The sequence below is a fragment of the Sprattus sprattus genome (assembly GCF_963457725.1).
Source record: "Sprattus sprattus genome assembly, chromosome: 14".
Lineage (NCBI taxonomy): Eukaryota > Metazoa > Chordata > Actinopteri > Clupeiformes > Clupeidae > Sprattus > Sprattus sprattus.
In genome coordinates this window covers 26,084,668-26,107,088 of record NC_137912.1, presented here as the reverse complement: position 1 = coordinate 26,107,088, position 22,421 = coordinate 26,084,668, and the positions used below count along the sequence as shown (strand labels likewise).

The following is a 22,421-nucleotide window of genomic DNA, read 5'->3' as shown; positions in this document are numbered from 1 at the left end:
TATAGCTTAATGATGTAGTATGTGTTTCTAAATCAGCAGGCACCATCTTCACTGTAGGCCTACTGACCTTGTTACATACATAATTGGCGCATACCAGGTTGTGTGAAATACACTCTGATAGCCCTATACACTCTTTCAAAGGATCACAGCTCTCAGCTATGTTTTGCAAAACACATTGAGATGTGACAGCTCTCCAAAAACTCTTGTCATGATATGTAATTTGTGTAAATACAATAATTGAATCAATGTTAAAAAGAAATGATTCTGGGTAAACAACAGCCACATATTGGACAAAGGACTTAAGTGTAGCCAAACAATGTGTATTCTTGAGTACACAAACGTGTGTACTCAAGAATACACATTGTTTGGCTACACTTAAGTCCTTTGTCCAATATGTGGCTGTTGTTTTATTGCCAGAAGAGCAAAGGGTGCCTAACAACCCATACCAGCAATCATACATTAAAACAATAGGCAACAAGAGGATCAGTCAGTCCTTATACACGATATGATCAATTATATGATATCTGAACCCTTGATAACTCAATAACTTTTTGTCATATTTGCTATGTCATTATGTCCTGAAAACTATCCATGAGACCAATAATTCTCCACTGGCTCCACCTAGTGCTCGTAACGCTATTTGCAAAAATCCACCATGACCGAATCAAAACAACCCATCAGAGCCAGGAGGAGTATCTGACTGAGTGTCATTTCACTGCTCGAGCTCATGCTACAGGCTGCCCCCGTACACCACACGCATGCTCACAGTCAAGCCCAGTATCTGCAGTGAACTGCTAAAGGGATTAAAAAACTGAATGTGGAGTTATCCACATTTCTGTTTGAGAGTTAATTGCCCAGACAGACAGTCATATTGGTTTGGTGTTTGTCCTGATATGTGTGCCTGTGTTCTCAAAGCTAAATGTTCTCATTCAAGTGCTTGACTGCTTATTTAGTGCTATTCACAACCGTTTTTGTTATCAAATTAACATCTAAACTAAACCGCTAATCTTTAGCAGAATAGATATTTCCGTACATGCATGCATGGCAGTCTGCTCTGTGGGGAGGGGCTGTCGGTAGATGATGGGTGGAAGGGTAGACCATCGGTATACCGATAATGTAGTTTATAGATAATAAAGTAATATGAGTTACGCTGTCAGGAATACTTGTAGGCCTACTCTATACACCGCACTTTGATGAACTCTTAATCAGGTTTCGCAAAAGCCCCGCCCCCTGAGTTACTGTTGCTAAACTCTCAGGACTGTCAACCCAAAATCCATGGCGTGGATGGGGACAAGCGCTGTTTCTGCATAAGTTCTGTATTATAATATTTCAAGCTAGCCTCTTATATGATGCTATGTCTGCCAAACATAAACACTGCAGACCATGCTTTGTCTATCCTAATCCTCTAGCCTGGATACCAGACTGAATTTAGCCCCGCCCACCACATTTGTGGTCTGGGAAGTTCGGTCTGGCACTGCTCCGTTGGGGAGAGATTATCAGTATTTAGAAAAATTATCTAACCTATCAAATTGTAAGGGCGGGCTTTATACGATGATGGACAGATGATCAACCAAAGCTTGAGTTGAATTAACGGTAGATTCAAAATCGTACCAAGATGGCGGCGTCTCGGAAGCCTGTTAGTGGGAAGTATTTTATGTGAGTTAAGCTATCTACACGACTTTTTTATGTCTACATTGACTCGGTTAGTTGTGTATGTGCAACACGAATGTTGAAGGTCTTAACTGAAGCTGAAGAGGTTATTGCTAACGCTTAGACCAAAAATCCATTGAAACACATAGTAGCTAGCTAGCCTCACTGCTAATAAGTATAACGTGAGTATGCATATCTCACAGGTATTGACAGCGTATTAATTTTGAAATAGGAACAGAGAAACGCGATCAAGGCATTTGTCGATCGAAAAGATGTTTTTGCCGTCCTTCCTACGGGATCCAGTAATAGTTTCATGTATCAGATGGTCACACTACGTTGCTCTAATTGGTTCTAGGTATCCAATTGAGCGAAGAGGCATTTTTTTCCCTGGTTCGTTGAAACACGCCCCATAATCACAGCTCAATGGAGCAGTATCAGACTCATATTCTGACTAGAATTATGAGTATGACATGTTCAGGCTACTAATCCTCTACTTTCTTATATTAAATTGTTTCAGTTGAACAGGCTGTGAAATGGTATTGAACATATATTCAAGTGAATCCCTCTAAATCATTCCCCTTGATATAAATCTGTTTTATTGAGGTTCAGAAAGTGCACACAATTTTCCAAATTAGAATTTCTCAAAGGGTTTTGAATTTGGACATTGAATAGCCTATGCAGCAGGTGGGAATGTACCGTGACCTTTCATTCATTTGAGGATGATATTCAAAATTAGCTACCTACAAAAAAAACAGCACCAAAAGGAGCGCAAAATGTGTCCATTCCACTTTGCCAAATACAATTACTGTACATGAGGATTCATTGACCTGCTGATTTTGTTGAAAATTCACTTTCTCACGGCAAGTTGGGAATCAGGGTAAAGTTCTTAAGAATGGATAGCACCATATTTTGAGTCCTGTTTGCATAGTTTTGTTTTCTTGCTTGCGAACAAAGCTGTTACCACCCGTCTCCTCTCCAGAAATGTAGCTTTGCCCCATGCTTTCCAACCATCACCTAACCCAAACCCTGCTCTTCCACTGTGTTCCTGCCCAATGGTATGCCCATGCTGTAATATGTCTTAGGCATGTTTAATTGTTTCTCGTGGATTCCAATTCTTTCCTATTTTCAACATTGGAGCAGTGACTGCTTTTTGTGTTTGGTATTTAACATGCTGTAAGCTGGAGCATTCTTTGTTAATTAAATTAGGAGTTATATTTTATTGTTGGATGTTATAAACAACATTTCACCTAGTTCATTTAGGACTTCTCTTTTGCAGCTTTATTTTAGTTAAGTTATTATATGTAAACGGATGTTTACATATTATGATTTTGGGAGGATCAGGGAAGTGAGTTTGGAGTTGTGAAAGTGAAGACTGAGAAGTGAGCCATTAAAGCTGTTCAAGAGCATCCTTGTCTCCCTCCAGTTCGTCTGTTAAATAAGTTTCACCTGAACGAACCCAAAAGGTTACATTTTGGTGGCAGCGGCGGCGCTTGGGTGGATTTTGTAGTTGTCTATTTTTGAGATTTTAGCGGAGCTGTGTGGACTGGCCTACCTGGCGAAAGAAAAAAAATCGGTTTGCTCGAAATTCCACGCATCTCATCGCTATTCCCTCCACTTCGACCGACGATTGGTGAGCTTGAGAAATTAATTTCTTTGTCTGCCGCCTTGCTGGAGAAGAGGACACTTGGATGCATGCAGCTTGATAGCTTATCTTCCGTTTTTGGTGAGTTTTGTGCACTTTCTCTGAACATGGAACATGTGGATCAGCCAGGGGCACCTGTGCGAGAGGAGCAACTCCCCGCCGCCAGTGTATTAACAAATAAAATGAAGATTGAACTCCCGCCCGTTTTTAAAGGTGATGGCACTGTACTTTTAACCAATTGGTGTCGTCGTTTTGAAGTAGCAGTGCGTGCGTTGCATGCCCCTGGGGCTGACGTGGATGGTGTTTCAGCAGCCGTCTTGCCAACACGTTTGTCTGATGCTGCATTTTTATATTGGGACACTTTGCCACCTGCAACCCAGAACAACTATGCATTGGTGAAGAAACACCTTCTTGACGTTTTTGGCCCTAAACACATTACCATTTTTTCAAACATATGTGAATGCTCGCCCACGCCGGCAGGGTGAATCCTTGGAGGTGTACTGCGCAGATATTACCCGCCTTGTGATGGAAGCTTTTCCAGATTATGACACAAATGCAATTGAAGGGGAAAAATTTCGAAGATTTGTCGCTGGTGTGGATCAAGCTTTGCAGACTAAGATTCATGAAATGGGTGCAACAACCATGGAGGCGGCACTGCAAGTTGCCAGTCGATGTGAGAGAGCACGCATTGCACTACAGCTCAATTCAAATTCACCGCCACCTCCTACTGCTTCAACCCCTGAAAAAGTGGCCATGGTCTGTTCTTAACCCACTGAAGACAGACTCCTTCAAGCTGTGGAGCAGCTTACTCTTACAGTGAACAGTTTGAAGAGTGAGGTGCAACAATTAAAAGAGAAGAACACATATCTCACTCAGCGCATTGATCCCCGGTATGATAGAGCTTCTGCCAGGGATGGGTCACAACGCCGACCACGTAGCCCTTCACCTCACTTTCACCAGGCTCAACGTCGCCCTATGGGATATAACTCACCTGACCGATATGCCCAGGACTCATGTCATAGTAGGCAGCGCTCTGTTTCTCCTGCGGTGAGTTCACGTGAAGCATTCCATGCGAGGGGGTTTGGTCGACATGTTTCCCCAGAACGTCGATATGACCGGCAGCACTCACGTTCAGACACTGACGGGTGGCGGCGAAGCCCTAGTCCATCTCCATGGCAGTCTAGAGACACCAGTCCCCACTACAGACGGAGTGTTCGATTCAAGTCTCCTGAGACGGAGTATTCAAGATTCAACCAGCAGGGAAACGACTATTAGCTGCTGTTGAGGGGCAAACATCAGCTACTACACCCAAGCCTCTTATTCCTCAGCCATTCCCTGCAGCTGTCAACACCCCCCCTTCTGCTCGTGTCCTGATAATCATAGACGGCATTGAAGTACCTGCATTGCTGGATACCGGTTCTACTATCTCTATTGTGAGTGAAGAGTTCAGAACATCTCACCCAGCGCTAAAAAAACGCCCCATGAAGACCTCTTTTGTGCTTGCTCGCTCAGTCAATGGGCAATGTTTGGATATTTTGGGCAATTTGACCCTGGGACTGAGAGTTGGAAAGGAACCACTGCAGCATGAATTTAATGTTGTGCGAGGAGCTTTTCACCCAGTAATACTGGGATGGGACTTCCTACTCAAACACCGTGCTCTTCTTGACCTCAGCAGGAACGCCCTTCAATTGTGGAACACACAGATTAATTTGTTACCTAACTCCCATGAAATGGCCTGTTGTAATGTCACAGTGTTAGCCCCCACTAAGCTTCCAGCTATGAGTGAATCAATAATCACTGCATGTGTTACAGGAACAACAGCTGCTTTGCCTGTACCTTCCAACTATGTAGGTGTTCTCATACCTAATCCTGTTAGTGATGTTGTGGTGGCACACTCTGTCAGTAAGGTACATAATGGGTTAATTATGGCTCGGATCATGAATACCACCAATGATGACATGGCACTCCATCCAGGCCAGCATTTGGGTGAGTTTTTATCCCTTTCTGCCTCTGAATCCTCTCTTATAGAGGAAAGGTGTTGTGCTACTTCATCGCTAACCGACACAGACCTACCCCCAGTGCAGATAGATGACTCAAATCTTTCTAGCTGTCAGGCCCAGTCTTTAAAACAACTACTACAGAAATATTCTGCAGTGTTTAGTGCAAATGCAGACGATAGGGGTCGCACAGGTAGGATCAAGCACCACATCCGCACAGGGGATGCCACGCCAATCAAACAGAGGGCATATAGAGTTACACCAGAGCAGAGAGTTGAAATACAAAAGCAGGTTGACTCCCTTTTAAAAGCAGACATAATCGAGGAAAGCTACAGTCCATGGGCAGCCCCAGTAGTTTTAGTTCGTAAAAAAGATGGGACATGGCGCTTTTGCCTTGATTATAGGAAGCTCAATGCTGTTACTGTTAAAGATTCACATCCGTTGCCTAGGGTGGATGATGCATTGGATGCCCTAGCTGGTGCTGCATGGTTCTCCACTATTGACCTTCAGCATGGCTATTGGCAGGTTGAATTAGCAGAGCAGGATCGTGAGAAAACAGCATTCATCACCACTGGCACAGGGCTTTATCATTTTAAAGTTATGCCTATGGGATTGACAAATGCACCAGCCACGTTTCAAAGGCTGATGGAGATAGTGCTCCGTGGGTTGCCGTGGAAGACATGTCTGGTGTACCTGGATGATGTCCTGATATTTAGTCGCACATTTGATGAGCACCTTAAACACTTGGAGGAAGTTTTCACCCGATTTGAAGGTAGTGGTCTGAAATTAAATCCTGCTAAATGTTCCCTTGCCAGAGATCATGTTCGATTTTTAGGTCATGTTGTGTCTAAGCATGGCATTCAACCAGACCCTAAGAATGTGGAGAGTGTTAGAGAATGGCCGACCCCGAACACTCCCACAGAAGTCAGGGCTTTCTTAGGTCTCTGCTCATATTACCGTAAGTTCATCAGAGATTTTGCACATCATGCTGCTCCCTTGCATGCACTGACAGAGAAGAATGCTCCTTTTCAGTGGACATCTCAGTGTCAGGATGCATTTAATTTCTTACAGCATGCTCTATCCAATCCACCAGTGGTTTCGTTCCCAGATTTTGCGTTACCATTTTATCTCTATACAGACGCTTCCTGCTCCGCAATCGGAGCTGTGTTAGCGCAAAAACATGGCCAACATGACACTGTGGTTGCATATGCCAGTCATGTCCTCACAAAAGCAGAGAGGAAGTGGTCGACATATGATAGAGAACTCTGGGCCATTGTCTGGGCAGTCAGACATTTTAGGCACTACTTATACAAACAGCCATTTACTATCATCACTGATCATAAGCCTCTTGTGGGACTGCGCAAGATACCCATTGACAGTGACAGGACAGGGAGACGTGCCCGTTGGGCACTGGAGCTTGACACTTTTGAATGGACAGTGGTTCATAGGGCCGGTCAGAGTCATGGTAATGCAGATGCTTTGTCGCGTCGGCCAGATGTCAGCAGGCAGCCACAGCAGCCCTCCCCAAGCAGTCCAGCTGCCCATGACCCTGGTTCTAGAGGATTTTGCCCTAATCAGGTGCATCCTATCAGTGCCTCTGATCATAACAATGTCAACCCCAAACGAGTTCCCCAAGTGGCCCCGCAGCCCAACGTCACTACAGAAAATTGTTCTGAGTTTTCTCTATCTACTTTTGTCTTTCCGGTGTCAGAAGAGGACCTCAAGAATGGCCAATGCCAAGACAGTATCCTGTCTGAGGTTATTAGCTGGAACATTTTAGGCCGTAAACCACCATATTGGTGTATGAAAAAGCGGTCGACTGTTGAGAAGGCATATTGGCAAGATTTTGACAGGCTTATCTTTCAGAATGATGTACTTTGTCGTCAAATTTACCAGCCCTCGCCTAGGTCAGTGTTACATCAGATCATCCTGCCTCCAGCGTTACAAGGGAGTGTGCTTAGCTTGCTCCATGGAACTATTCTAGCTGGTCATCTGTCTGCTGAGAAAGTTTTGAAACGTGCCCAGCAAATATGCTACTGGCCTTTTATGGCCCGTGATATTCGTGAGTGGTGTCAGAAATGCATTCCGTGTGATGCTAGACGCAGTCCAACACCACAACTTAGGGCACCGATGAAAACCATTGTTGCTTCTCAGCCGTTGCAGAAGGTTGCAGCTGATATATTAGAACTGCCCACGACAGGTCATGGTCACAGATATGTGTTAGTTGTACAGGATTACTTCTCTAAGTATGTCAATCTGTATGCTATGAAGGATCAGCGTGCCGTAACTGTGGCTGAATGTCTTTTTGAAAAGTACATCTGTGAACATGGAATCCCTGAAAGTTTGCACACTGACCAGGGACGCCAATTTGAGTCTGAGCTGATTGGTTGCTTATGCAAGCTGCTGGGTGTTCAGAAAACCCGCACCAGTCCATATCACCCGCAGTGTGATGGTATGGTAGAGAGGTTTAACAGAACTCTCATTGACCAGTTAGCCAAGGCACTTCTTCAGCAGCCGGGAGAATGGGATGAGTCTCTTAACCAAGTAGCTTTAGCCTATAACACCAGCCCTCATTCTACAACAGGTTACACCCCATTTTTCCTCACACATGGCCGTGAAGCAAGAATGCCAGTTAATCTACTGTTGCCAAACTGCACACCCTCAGATACCCCTCAGGTTTCCACTGATGATTATGCAGGGCAGATAGCAGATAAACTTCAGTCAGCCTTTACGGTGGCCACACAGAACAGAGATCAAGCTCATGTTAAACAGAAACTTTATTATGATAGGCGTGTCAGATACGTTCCATATAACCCAGGAGACCTTGTGTGGCTTAACGATCCCACTTCAATGAGACAAAAGCTAGCACCACATTGGAAAGGCCCATTTGAAATACTTGAGTGTTTGGGAGGGAATGACATTAATGTGAGTGTAACATATAAGATACATTACTTGTTGGATCAGGCAGATAAATGTCAGATTGTTCATCACAATCGTCTTAGGCCTTATACTTCACCTGCATCCAATCAGACACACAAACCTCCTGAGCATGTGCATGATGTCCTGTTACAGACTCCAGCTCCATGTTCCACTGCACTCTCGGGGGCTCTACCCTTTTCACAGCCTACAGCAACGCGGACCAGAAGCCCTGCTCCATCTGCTGGAAACCAGGATTGGTTATCCAGGACTAAAGCTCCCCCAGTTTCAGTGGGCCAGCCCCAATTACACCCAGCCCAGGGCCCCATGACCTCGGAGGGCCCTCTTCGGTCCAAGGCCCAAGCATCCCCTAATGTCATCTCATGTCCACAGCAGGCACCAGTTTCCCCATCCCCTATGCCCATAACCAACTCTACTGTGACTGTTCCTGTCGCTAAATCTGCTCTGACTGTTCCTGTCACCAACCCTGCTATGACCCAGGAGCCGGCGTCTCCCCCCCCTGTTCCTGTCACTGCCCCTACTGCAACCCGAGGGCGACGGGCAGTCAAACCGCCCAGCTACTTGTCGGACTACATACGGAAGTAGGACTGTTCTTATTGCTCACACCCATGCTGAACATTGTTTTTTTTATTTAATGTTTTGTTTCAGTGTGCATATGCCACAGGAGATATTCCCACACGTGTTCTCTTCCAACCATTATGTTTGTCCATTTACTGTAATTGGAAACGGGGACGTTTCTTTTCCGGGGAGGGGGAATAAATGTAAGCTGGAGCATTCTTTGTTAATTCAATTAGGAGTTATATTTTATTGTTGGATGTTATAAACAACATTTCACCTAGTTCATTTAGGACTTCTCTTTTGCAGCTTTATTTTAGTTAAGTTATTATATATAAACGCATGTTTACATATTATGATTTTGGGAGGATCAGGGAAGTGAGTTTGGAGTTGTGAAAGTGAAGACTGAGAAGTGAGCCATTAAAGCTGTTCAAGAGCATCCTTGTCTCCCTCCAGTTCGTCTGTTAAATAAGTTTCACCTGAACGAACCCAAAAGGTTACAATGCTAACAATTGACACATGTAAGATAAGGCAGTAAGGAAAGTAAGATTAAGGAAGAAAATACAATAAATTACTGTTCCCTCTGTCATATTTGTTTAGCAGAAATGACTGACAACACACATGCATAGAAAAAAAACGTACTGCTCTATTCGCCTTAGCAGTACTGCAAACATTGTGGTGTGCTAATCTGTACTCAATGGTTAAAAATTAGTATTTACCCCAGTAAATTAGTATTACTATTACTACTATATATATATATATTATTTTTACATATTTTTTTCTTTTCTTAAGTTATTTGCATTGCAGTATGACAGGTGATGCTCTGCCTCCCCCGCCCGTCTACATCCATGGACCTAACCTATCCTAAGGATGCAAGAGTCCTAAGCTATCCTAACAGGATGCAAGAATCCTAAGCTATCCTAAGGATGCAAGAGTCCTAACCTATCCTAACAGGATGCAAGAATCAAGAAAAAAGTGTTGCCTGAGGGGAGCACTATGGAGCACAGGGGTGAAAGTCAATTCTGGCACTTTTTCCTTAGTAGGTACAAAAGATTTTTTGTGCAACAATTATTGTGCATTTTAGTATCGTAAACCATGAAACCTTGTCAAGTTTAAGAGTGACATAAAAAGAACCACTCTCACATTAATGTTTTTTGGGGACACTGCTGTGATAAACTATATGAGAGGTTATTTAATTCTTCTCAACAGTCACAACCAAGTTTTCAGAAACTGGCCGGTGAAGGGGCCCCCTGTCGTCCTGCTGTCTAGCGAAGTGCAGGTAAGCTTTTGCATCCCTCTTACAACCTTATGGAATTCCTTTTTACTCTGTGCAGCATTTCACAGAATGCCTACACCACTTACTTTAACAAATTCAGTGACTTGATCCCAGGATGTCCAATCATTCCTCATGTCCAGGAGCTCTTTTGACAGTTCCAAAAATGATTTAGGCCACTTGGGTCTTCCTGTTTTTTAACAAATAAGACCAGTTGTGGTCTTATTGTAGAATGCAGAATGTAACTGAATAATATTGCAGATAAACAGTGGTGATGTGATTTCTTTAATCAGCTAGTCAATATATTTTGACGTGTGTGTAACTACGTCTCAAACATTACATTACCAGTATCTGCATTTTCCATTAAAAGCACATTTCAGAATATCTGATATGATGGCAGCCTTGGCAGTCCTGTTGGCAGTTAGGTCTTAATAGACAAATCATACAGCTAATTTAAAAGGTGCACTCACAGTGAAACACACAGTGAAAGTATAGTTCTTTGTCTACAAAACACAGGAGATTATAACGGCGTCAATTGTAATACAGTAATAGTTACTGTTTTACATTAACTATCACATCATTAATACATTCAATTGCATTATAAAACAGGGTATTGGACCGTGGGGATTGGATATACAATGTATGTTCTTTGGGTACAGATGTTGTGTCTCGTCTCCGTTTCTCCGAGGGAAGTGTTCTTTTCATGGCCACTCCGGACTGGCCCTGTACTTTACAAATTGACTTAAATTGATTGTGTATGTAGAAAGGTTGAATTAACGTCTAGCTGCTGTGAAAGTCAAAGTTCGGAGAAATGGACTAGTCAAGTCAGTTCTTTGGATTGCATTTGCTTGATGAAAGCCCCTTCATCCGAAAGTCCAAAACTGTTAACCTTCTTGACACTTGTGTTATGTGATCTGGGTGGAGCATAGCATGTTGGCTTGACGTGGATCAGTGTTTATAAGTCATGTGGACCAGTGAATAGATAGTGCCTTCACTGGACCTCGGCGAGGGCACCCAGACACCGTTCTGAACCGAGACGGATTCCGTGCGGTAGATCTGCGCCTGCATTTTAAAGCAGCCAAAGCGACTGGCCAGCACAAAGAAATCCCGTTTGAAATTTTTGGTGAAAAAGGCATAGAGGAAGGGGTTTGCGCAGGAGTTGATGGGGTAGAAGAGCACGAGCAACACCTTGGAGTGGGACACGGTGATCAGTGGCCACTTGAGGGCGGCGGAGATAGCGAAGAAGGAGATGGGTGCCATGCACAGGAAGTCAGTGAAAATGAGCACAGCCATTCGCTTGGCCAGTCGTGTGTCCGAGGCACTTGTGAGCGGGGCGAGGGCATGGGGGTTGCGCACAGTGGTGTAGATGCCAAGGTAGCAGGCGCACATGCCAAGGAAGGCGGACACATTGAGCAGCAAAACCAGCACCACGTAGCTCTGTGATGCGGGGGTCTCCACGTTCATGGGAAGGCAAATGCTTACTCCCTTGTAGCTGCTGGAGAGACCCAGTGCCGGGAGTAGCGCTACCAGCCAGGCGAACACCCAGCCACCTGCCATCAGAGCTGCTGCGTGGCGCAGTTGCAGTTTGCGCTCTAACTGCATTGCATAGGTGATAGTGTGCCATCGCTCTAACGTGATGACTGTCAGAGTATAGATGGACAGCTCGCTGGCAAACACTGTGAAGAAGCCAGCTGCTTGGCAACCCACACCTTCCTGCCAGTCGATCCCATAGTTGTAGTAATGTCCTCGAGTGTGGATGTCCACAGACGCAATGATCATTAGGTAGACACCCATACACAGGTCTGCAAAGGCCAAGTGGCACATAAGGAAGCGAGGCACAGTCAGCTTGTAGCGGCTGGTCAGAAGTACCAGCAGTACCACAGAGTTGCCCACGATGGCCAGCACACAGATGATCCAGATGAGCACACGTAGGTAGGTATGACCCATGATGTCCTCACAGGGGTTGAAGGCATCTGGTTTGGGGTAGCAGATGACTTCTGTCCGCTCCTCGCAGTAATCACGGTAGAAGGAAGACGGAAGAAGAAGGATGAGATTAGGCTCGTCACAAACAGGGAGCCTTTTGGACCTAATATGGGCACAAAACAAGACACACATTCAGGGATCCTTTTTGAAATACTATGGGCACAAAAGAAGACACACATTCAAGGGTTTTGCCTTCACCTCCAGCATCTTTGCAAAGGCATAAATACTGTTACACAGTTACAAAAAATACTATCATCTGAGCCTGGGGAGCCAGTAGCTGTGTGTGATTCCACTATCGGACCAATGCGAGCTAGGACTGTCTTGGGCCAACCAGGGCTAACGCGCTGGGGCTTCAAGCGCTAAAACAAAAACCTTTTGCCTAACATGCCACCTCGGTTTAAACGTCATTCATTTCCAAAGAGAGTGGGGAGTTCAAGTTGATATATCATGCGAGAAAGTCTGGATGCCAGGCACCTCCAACATACAACAGAATAAGTTAAGAAAAGGAATATAATGGAAACCAAAGTGACTGTTTGCCATTTCTTGCCATTCTTTGGAATCTACATGGCACACTCAAACTAGAAAATGCATTTCCTGAAGGAAATACCAGTGCATGAAATGCAAAAGTTAGGAAAGGAAGAAGAAAAGAAAGAAGAAAGGAAAGAAGAGTGGAAGAAGGAAAGAAGAAAGGATAGAAGAGTGAAGAAAGGAGATAAGAGAGGATGAAGGAAAGAAGAGTGAAAGAAGGAAAGAAGAAAAGAAAGAAGAGTGAAGAAAGGAAAGAAGAGTGGAAGAAGAAAAGAAAGAAGAGTGAAAGAAGGAAATAATAGTTGAAGAAGGAAAGAAGAAAAGGAAAGAAGAGTGAAAGAAGAAAGGAGAGTGAAGAAAGGAAAGAAAAGTGAAAGAAGAGTGGAAGAAGGAAAGATGAGTGGAAGAAGGAAAGAAGAGTGAAAGAGAAAAAGAGAGTGAAAATATTGAAAAAAGGAGATAAAAATGGAGTGAAGAAGAGAGATTGAGTGTGAGAGAAAGTAGACTGAGAGGGATAGAGAGAAAGATGGAGAGATGGAGAGAAAAAAAGTAGAGAATGGAAGGTGTCTTAATGTTCCTAGTTACAGTTAAAGGCACCCAGTGCAACTTTATGTAAACATTCAATGAAAAATAAACATTCAATTTCTAGTCTTTTTTGCACGTAGTAAGTTTCAATAACTCCATACCATTACATATCGACATTCAAGGAGCAAAGATGAGAAGTCGTTGTGTGGTGAGAACTGATAGAAAATCGTAAACAACAACAATCGCCGGTGGGGAGAAGCCATTTTTCCATTGACTGGAACCTGCTTTATTTATTGTAGGTTACCAAAAAATAAAGAAAATGGCGGCGATTGTTGTTGTTATCGATTTTCTATCAGTTCTCACCACACAACGACGTCTCATCTTTGCTGCTTGAATGTCGGTATGTAATGGTATGGAGTTATTGAAACTTACTAGGTGTAAAAAAGACTAGAAATTGAATGTTTATTTTTAAGCCTCGAAAGTTGCACTGGGTGCCTTTAAATTGAGAGGGACAGAGGAGAGGTTCCTTTGATTTGGCGCAGCTGTCAGTGAAGCACAGGTGCAAGCCAGTTTAAAGACCCTATTATGATGTCATAATGGCCCAATGTAAGTCAATGGGAAAATTTCGATTCGTTTTTATTTAATATCTTAAAAAGTATAAAGTTTAGAAACGTGAAAAATACATAGCATAAGTGTCCTTTACAGTACCTACGCGACAAAGTTTGAATGAAGTTTCTACGTTAAGCGGTTCGGGTTGAATTAATCGCAGAAAAAGGTAAGAAGAAGAAGAAGAAGAAGCCTAGGAATAACAATACAGGGTATTTCATGCACTGTAATAAAGCATATCCCTCATAAGGTAAACAGATTCGTCAGACCCCTTTCTTCTTTACTGTCATGTAGGCTACTGGAATAGTTTAGCAATCCGTATCACAGGTAGCCTGAAGACGTGGCTCTAACATTTGCCAGCTATAGGATATAGTAAACAGCTATAGTTAACGTTAGATTGCAAGTTAGACTCAATTGTTTACGTGAGTAAAGTTCACGTTAGTCTTAGGGTAAAGCACACCTTAGCTCGAGTAGCATGCTAATCGTTCATTGCAATCAGCTTGAACAATCAAACAGGTCCTTGGCACGCACTAGATCACCCAGGTTTGGCCAGATAATGAACCCAAGGCTAGTGAAAGCCTCTTGGGCAGAAAAGCTCTGCTATGATAATGAAAAAAAGACAAAAGACAGACCTATTCCTTCTGAAGTCGGCAAAGGCACAGCAGTGGCTGGAATATGTGAGGTTGGCTTCTATGAGATCTGGAAAGTATTTCAGGCTGGGCAGAATTTTCAGGGATTCGACAGATTTGGCAACCAGACTCTGGATGGTCTTCAGCATGCTGAGTGGCAGAAGGCTGACATTGGTGTCTGAGATGTCTCTGTGGGATACATAACGGATGTGGAGGATTCTGCATAATCATTTCTGGTAAGCAATGAAGCACAAATGTTTTTTTAATCAAGGTTTCATTTAAGTTGCCTATCATCTCAATTTGACACTTGAAATTAACAGTGGCATCCCTAAGTATGTGTAAGGTAACTTAACTGGATTGTGAACTGTATTGCATTTATATGAGTTTACAGTGTCCCAGAAGGCAATGCTTAAAATCTTCCATTGAACATGTTTTAGTTATAGTTTTCTGTAAACTGGTTCTCGATGTGGAGGACAGACCCTGAAGCTGACTGAGGTTGTTGACACAGAGATACAATAATGCTTACAGAGATTTAGGACCCTCAGCTCCCTTGAAGGCGTCTTGGTCTATCTGGCTGAGATTTTTGTTTCCCATGAGAGACCTGGAGAGATACAAAATGTGTGTGTGATAGAGAGACGGAGAGAATAAATGAAAAATCGCTGGTAACTAGACATTCCTGAATGTGAGATTTGTATGAACTTGTCAAAGAGACCAGCACAGCATAATTAAATATATCAAAGAGCGAATAAGAGTTTGCTTATGAGGCTTAGCAGACAGAATGGTTTTCAATGTTGCAATATCCTTCTCTATCCCTTGATCCTTCTCTTTGTTCAGATATATACAGTATATGCTATAAATATTTATACTATATATGCTATATGCAGGTAATTGCCACAGTTTAATGGGGTGCACAGATTTAGCTTCATTATGTAGTGTAACAAGAAGTGTAAGAAATAAGATGTCAAGTTAGGTTGTCTAGTGGAATGAAAAATGTCTTCTACTCACAATCTCTGCATTTTAGTGCCATTGAAAGCATAGCTCTCCACTTTGGTGATATTATTATTTCTCAACCTGCTGTTAGGTGGACAACACACAAGTAGAAAAAGGAAAATTCAAAAGGAATTATTATTTGATTAATTATCTACAGTACATGATATAAACTGAGGCATGTCATCCTGATGATGTGCTTCATAAAGCTAAACTGTGTTTGTTTGTGGGCCTCTGGATGGGACCAGCTGACACTTACAGCTCTGAGTCCATGCTCAGTCCCAAGAATGCATTGGTAGGGATGACCTGGAGGTGCATGTTGTCCTGGAGGATACTGGCAGTGGAAGTAACAAAAAAAAGGTTAATTTGTATAGATCTACAACTGTTTGAACTAATCTGTGTATTTTGAGTAGGATGGTCAAGGGTCTTTTATTTTACCCTAAACCTTGAACATAAGTTTAAAGGAGTGGAAGTGTTTCTGGGAGGGTCAACATACAGCAAAAAGTTCTTCACAACTGAGTTAATCCTGGAGAAAACAGGCAGCTTTTTTAGTCCAGTGTTTGTTATTGACCTGAAGGCATAGGACAAAAAGTCACACACATATACAATCACATAGACTAGGAGATCTTAAGAGAACATTTGAATGTTTTTGATATCTTTCGTTATTAGCTGGTATTTTTAACCAAAGCTTACACACACCTCTAGATGGCGCCATTGTCATACTGACGAACCAGAACCATTTCAAATGAATCATATTTAACTGGGAGTTATAATGGTACTTACAAATATTTTAGCTTAGGCAGGTTCCAGAAGGCATTCTTGTGAATGATTGCAAGGTTTTTTGATTTAGATATTATTCTGTGGGCAGAAAAGCAGATAGGTCTTTACAAATGAACCTAACCGCCAAAGATGTATTCCCATTCAATTTTACTGAGAAAAGAAGACACATTTGGGGTTATGCGACAGCTGAATAGCATACTCAGCTTTACTGAGTGAAGTTGCGTTTGTGTGATAGACCCGTTTGTCCGTAAACCTGTTTGAGAAGAACTAGCTGAGAATGTCATTTTGGTGAACTCACTCAACTCACATCTCTGTTAGGCTGGAGAGGTTTGCGAAGGAGAAATCACTGATCTGCAACAGATGTCCGTTCTCTGAGACCACTCTGAAGGACAGAAACACAAGAGTTACCCTCATAAATAATGAACAGTGGCGCAGAGAACAAGTTTCAAAGTAGGGGGGCAAGAACATGTGGTAAGACCAGACCTGTAGGGGGCTGCTCTTAGGGCCTCCTCACGCAGAGAAACCCTTAATTCTTGCAGCTAATTATACCATTTCCCCACAGCTTAAGACTAAAACAGATTTCAGTTTGTATTTACATCACAAAGAAATTGTGCTTTGCACTCAAGTGCACTCTGTTGGTCATTCCAGCCCTCCCGCTTCCTTTTAGTCATAACAAAACCAAACCAAGATTTAGGAAATGACGTGTTCTATCCATTGCCAGTGCTGAGGTTGCGGTGAAGGCTTTTAAGTGTGGTTTGCTCTCCTTCTTTTTGGAGAAAGAACGTGCTTTGCTTATTCTCATCCAGAGTTTATTGTAGGCCTATGGGTGAGCTAAGAGCAGGGGATATCCATAGACATGGGAAGTTATCTATCTGCATAGAAAAACTGTAAATTAGAGGTGGGCTAGGTTACTGCTGCAGCAGTTAACAGTTAACCCCTCTCTGTGTTGACATAGTGTGGATGGTGTTGTTGATTAACATAGATACAGTTGCAATTAAAATGATTCAACCCCCATTGCCTTTTAGGCTTATTGGCAAATTGTACAATTTTTCAAGTAGACAAGAACTGTTGAAATAGTTAAAAAAACTTTTAATATTACCATGGTTTTCACCAAATTCAACACGAAATGCTACTTTTAATCACTACTGCAGTCTCAAAATTATTCAACCCCCTGTCTCAAGCACACCTGGTGCAACTAATTGATGGCTTCATTAGTTCAGGTGTGCTTGAGATAGAACATATAAATACCTGGACTGACTAGGGGTTTGTTGAGAGTGACGTTTGATTGCATGTTAGAAATAAGTCATAAGAATTGTCCCAAAAGTTCAGAGAAGAGAGCGTTGCCTTGCACAAACAAGGAAAAGGATACAAAATGATAGCAAAAGCACTGAATGTCCCTAGAGATTCAGTTGGAAGCATAGTTCGCAAGTTCAAAGTTGAAGGAACAGTGGCTACACTACCTGGACGTGGCAGAAAGAGGAAGCTATAAGCGGCTGCCACCACATTCCTGAGGAGGCAAGTGGTCAAAAACCCTCGCACACCACTACTGACCCAAAACCACAAGAAAAGTTGGCTCCAATATGCTGAAACCATATAAATAAGCCACTAAAGTTTTGGAATTCTGTTCTGTGGAGCAATGAAACAAAATGGAACTTTTCAGGCCTATGGATCAGCGGTATGTTTGGAGAAAGAAGAATGAGGCATATGCTGAAAAGAACACCCTGCCTACAGTGAAGCATGGTGGTGGCTCAGGGAAGATTCTAGAGTGGCTGTCACAGTCGCCTGACTTGAACCCCATCCAAATCTCTGGTGGGATTTGAAGAAGGCGGTTGCAAAACGCACACCCAAGAATATTACTGAACTGGCGGCCATTGACCATGAGGAATGGGCCAAGATTCCTCAGGAACGCTGTCGAAAGCTGGTGTCTGGCTATGCATCACGTTTGCAGCAGGTCAACAGCAAAAGGGGACTCTACTTAGTACTGAAGGTGCTTGTCATGAAGGGGTTGAATCATTTTGAGACTGCAGTAGTCATTAAAAGAAGCATTTTGTGTTGAGTTTGGAAACAAACTCTTGTAATATTAGTTTCATTTAACAACTTAAACAGCTCTTGTGTAATTAGTTTATTGTAAACAGCTGAGCAATTCTATATTTTGCCAATACACCTAATGTGCAATGGGGGTTGAATAATTTAGATTGCAACTATCTTCGGGTGCCCCAGGTTTCATGGCATTCAACCCTCTAAAATACCTCTAATACTCATCACTCTCTAAAATACCTCTAAGACTCATAACCCTAAACATTCTTAATGCTAGTGTAGAGTGGTGCTTCTCAACATTTGTATTCATATTTTTCTGATCACAAGCAGATTTCACAAGGAGTCATGGGTTGTTCCTTGTTCCGCTCTTGTTATACGGCTTGACAATGGGAAAGACTGTGTTATAAATGCTAGAATTTAAACATTTGAACCATTGAGCATTTCCATTCGAAGATTCAGAAATATGAGGCCTTTTCATATGATACGTACACACATGTTAATGTAAGTGTATGTGTGAGAGAGAGAGAGAGTGAAAGTTCTCCTGTTCTCAAGATTTCTGTGATTCATATCTATTGTGTTTTGGACCTGTTCCACACAGCATGTGCTGAATTAAAGACAAAACATACCCAATAAAGACTAAATACTACTAAGGTTATTGGGCTGTACGGGTTCGTATCACTCTCCAAAATACTCCTTCCCCTCCCAAACAAACAAACATTTCTCATTGAAGACATGCAATGACCTAATTTAGTTTTTGTTGCATTACTTACATCCTTTGTAGGTGTTGTAAACCAAAGAAGGCTCTCTTTGGAATTGCAACGAGGCGGGTTAGCTTGAATTCCCTGTCACAAATAAAAAAAGATTTGGAGACAATAAGTTATATTGTCATACAAGGAGAAGGATAACGGCTCCAACTGTCTCTCTCACTGCCATAGCTGTGTTTATTCAACATCTCGTATGGTCCCCATAGCTAAAGTAATGGAATGTCAATATACGTACATGTTAAACTGACCCTAACTTGATACTGATTTTCCTCTTTTAATGAAATTTCTAATTTCAAATCAAGTGTCTTTTCCTTTGAAGTTAAGACTACAGTCAACCCGAATAGTGCCTCTGAGAGTTTTATGTTTCTTTTATTTACTCTATATGGGTCTTTTCCATTACTAGTTAGTCATTTGACTTAGCAATGAAGAGAATGTAGGCACCTTTTCTGATGGCTGAGTTAAACCCAAAGGGCAAAAACACTCTGCCTCTGCAGGTGCTGGAAGGTCAGGGTGCCATTATGCTACACAAACACTCACAAACAGCTTGTTCTGTAACGTTTGCCTCCAGTAGGCCTTGAGTTAAGCCTTCGCACATAGTGGTGGTTTATGAGTTACACAGTGTTCATCTCCTCCTGTTTGTTTCATTCCAATGATACAGTGTAAAGATACAGTATAAAATGCTTGTGCTCTCTGAAGACCTCCTTAACCATCCAACTGCTAACAATTCCTCCATTCTTTCTTACTCTCTCTGACACACACTCACAGACACACACACACACACACACACACACACACACACACACACACACACACACACACACTCTCTCTCTCCTTCGCTATGTTCAGTCTTCAGTATTGTTACATGTTGTTCTTCAACCGAGTCCACATTGGAGCTGCTGTACAAACTTGCAGTACCTGAATCATGAACAGTTAGACCTAAGAATGTGAGAACCTTCCCCTCTGCAATGACCCCAGCCCATGGGAAAGGACACTTGGACTGGCTAAACTCTGCGTCAACTCTTGCTTGCGTCTGAGTTTCTCTGTCTTGAGGAGAGCCAGCTGCAGCTCTCGCTCTGTGTATCAACTGGTATCAGGGCAGAACTCGGTGTTCCTGGTGAAACATGGCTGAATTTAGCAGCTTCAGACCTGGCCACACACACACACACACACACACACACACACACACACACACACACACACACACACACACACACACACACACACACACATATCCAGCACATGGCCAGTGATTGTAGCAACAGTGCAACCATTTCAAGACTAAATGTATCAAACTAACAAAGCAAATCCAGTGATGTTACAGAAGTAATCATTTACAGGTCATTTAAACAGCGAAAACACGATTTACATTAAACTGAGCAGGTCCCAGATCAGAGACGTATGTCCCTTCAGTTTGGCGGCGAGCTGACTTTGATTGTAGTCACTGACAAAACCTCCCACTGACCCCTGCCTGCCCCTGTATTCAAACTGAACTCAAGGCCAAGTCCATGTTTCATCAGCTCCCGTAACCTTGATGAGATTACATGAGATAATATCTATCACTCTCAACAAAGGCAACATTTTATAACTTTAAACATCTGATGACCATCACAACAACCCAGGCAAAAACAGTGCAGAGACCTGTGGCTGAAACAGTGGGGACTGTTGTTCACTGGTTTGGGGGAATTTTAATGATCAGTCTAGTTTCCAGTACTTTACACTATACACTATTGTAGTCTCTGTGTATCCTATCTTATTTGTTGTGCTTCAGGTTATGGTCAAATCCTTCCTCTCCTCCAATTTGATGATATTTATTACATTTTTACACAATCAAAATGTACTTAGTAGCTTCTCTTACCATTGGCAGCAATTCAATTCAATTTGACTTATTTATAGAATGGGTTTTGAGTTTTGTATGCTGTGTGTGTCTGTTTTCATGTGTACTTACATGTAGATTGTGTTTTTCGGGATGTCGGTAGGCATCTCTTGAATCTCCTTGTTCAAACACGAGAATGATTCTTCATCGAACGAGCAGAGGTGAGGTCTTGCGATTGTGCTGTTGGCTGCACTTCTGAGCCCCATCAAAGAGAGCCCCAGCATCACTACCACAGCCACCACATTCTTCATTGTGATGTTCAGTTGAAATTCCTTCACTGCTGAGTCTGGTTGCTCTCTGTAGAGGATGTATCTGGTTGTTTCCAGCTCTGTGTGTAGATGTGCAAGATGGTTCTTTCTGGAAGCCCTTTGCATCAAGCCATGGAGCCTCTGTAAACATCCAGTTCACTAATCATAGAGAAGAAAGGTCCCAGGGGTTGGCAGACATCTTGATCAGAAGGTTTCTTTGAAGGACTGGAGCTGTGGTGGGGGTCTCTTAGTGTAGAGCGACTGAGGGTGGGTAGGATTGTGTCGGCTGAAGCCATGGAAGACCTTGAGAAAGAAGACTGCTGATACGGAGTGCGTGCTCTTTTTGAACATTCTCTCTCCTTTGTTTTCCTCGTGTTCCCTACCTATACGCCCCTTTCATTCACTTATTTCTGTATTCTTTGTTATGCTCTCATTTTGAAGGGTACTGAAAAACATTAAACACACTTGTTTAGTTAGTTTGATATTTGCAGCATTTGGTATTGATATGTAGTTACCTTTCATTGATAATAATAATAATAATACAAATGTTCATCTTAATGGATACAATGATTAGAATTAATTAATTTACGCTTCAGTGTCCTATAAGAACTTTGTTACTCAACGACCTTTGTTGAGATCTCTTTTTAAGCAACTGGAGTGGCTGCTTGGCGTGTTAAAGTCATTTTAGAGTAATTTATATTCTTAGTGTTATAAGTGAACCATGTCTTCTTTTATTTCAGTTGAGCTTTCTTGTATTCACACAACAGTTGGCCCTGAAGACAGTGTTTCCCCACACAGGGCCCAAATTTGGTTTGAGTATTGTGTTATTGATGGGTTATGCTGGGTGCATTCTGAGTGGGTTTTCAGCTGTTCCAGAAAAGATAACAAGTGCACCCTGTGCACCCACAGTAAGGTGACCAGATATCTGAGAAAAATCCGGGGAAATTTTCAGTCCAGACACGTAAACACCTGGAAAACAGTGTGATGTTTTTATCTTCATAAACAAAAAATGGGGACTGTCTGGTCACCCTAACCCACAGGCTCAGGGTGAATGCAACGAAAGCACACAAGGCTTGCTACCTACCAGACTGGGGCAACTAAACACACAAGCCTAGCTACCTACCAGACTGGGGCAACTAAACACACAAGCCTAGCTACCTACCAGACTGGGGCAACTAAAGCACACAAGGCTAGCTACCCACCAAACTGGGGCAACTAAAGCACACAAAGCTAGCTTCCCACCAAACTGGGGCAACTAAAGCACACAAGCCTAGCTACCAAACAGACTGGGGCAACTAAAGCACACAAGGCTAGCTACCTACCAAACTGGGGCAACTAAATCATATGAGGCTAGCTACCTACCAGCAGTGGTAAAAGAAAACGCCTTCAGACCTTGTGACCAGACAT

At 42.7% G+C, this 22,421-nt stretch overlaps 1 protein-coding gene across 1 annotated transcript; it reads right to left on the bottom strand.

Moving 5' to 3' along the window:
• Nucleotides 1-11,002: 11,002 nt before the first annotated feature.
• Nucleotides 11,003-21,017, bottom strand: fshr (follicle stimulating hormone receptor; the record flags this gene model as incomplete). The annotated part of the gene is made up of 7 exons (XM_080851741.1): nt 11,003-12,140; nt 14,329-14,514; nt 15,572-15,646; nt 15,809-15,883; nt 16,096-16,170; nt 16,400-16,474; nt 20,839-21,017. 7 exons carry the CDS (start codon nt 21,015-21,017, stop codon nt 11,003-11,005), a joined length of 1,803 nt encoding a protein of 600 aa, XP_080707867.1.
• Nucleotides 21,018-22,421: the final 1,404 nt, after the last annotated feature.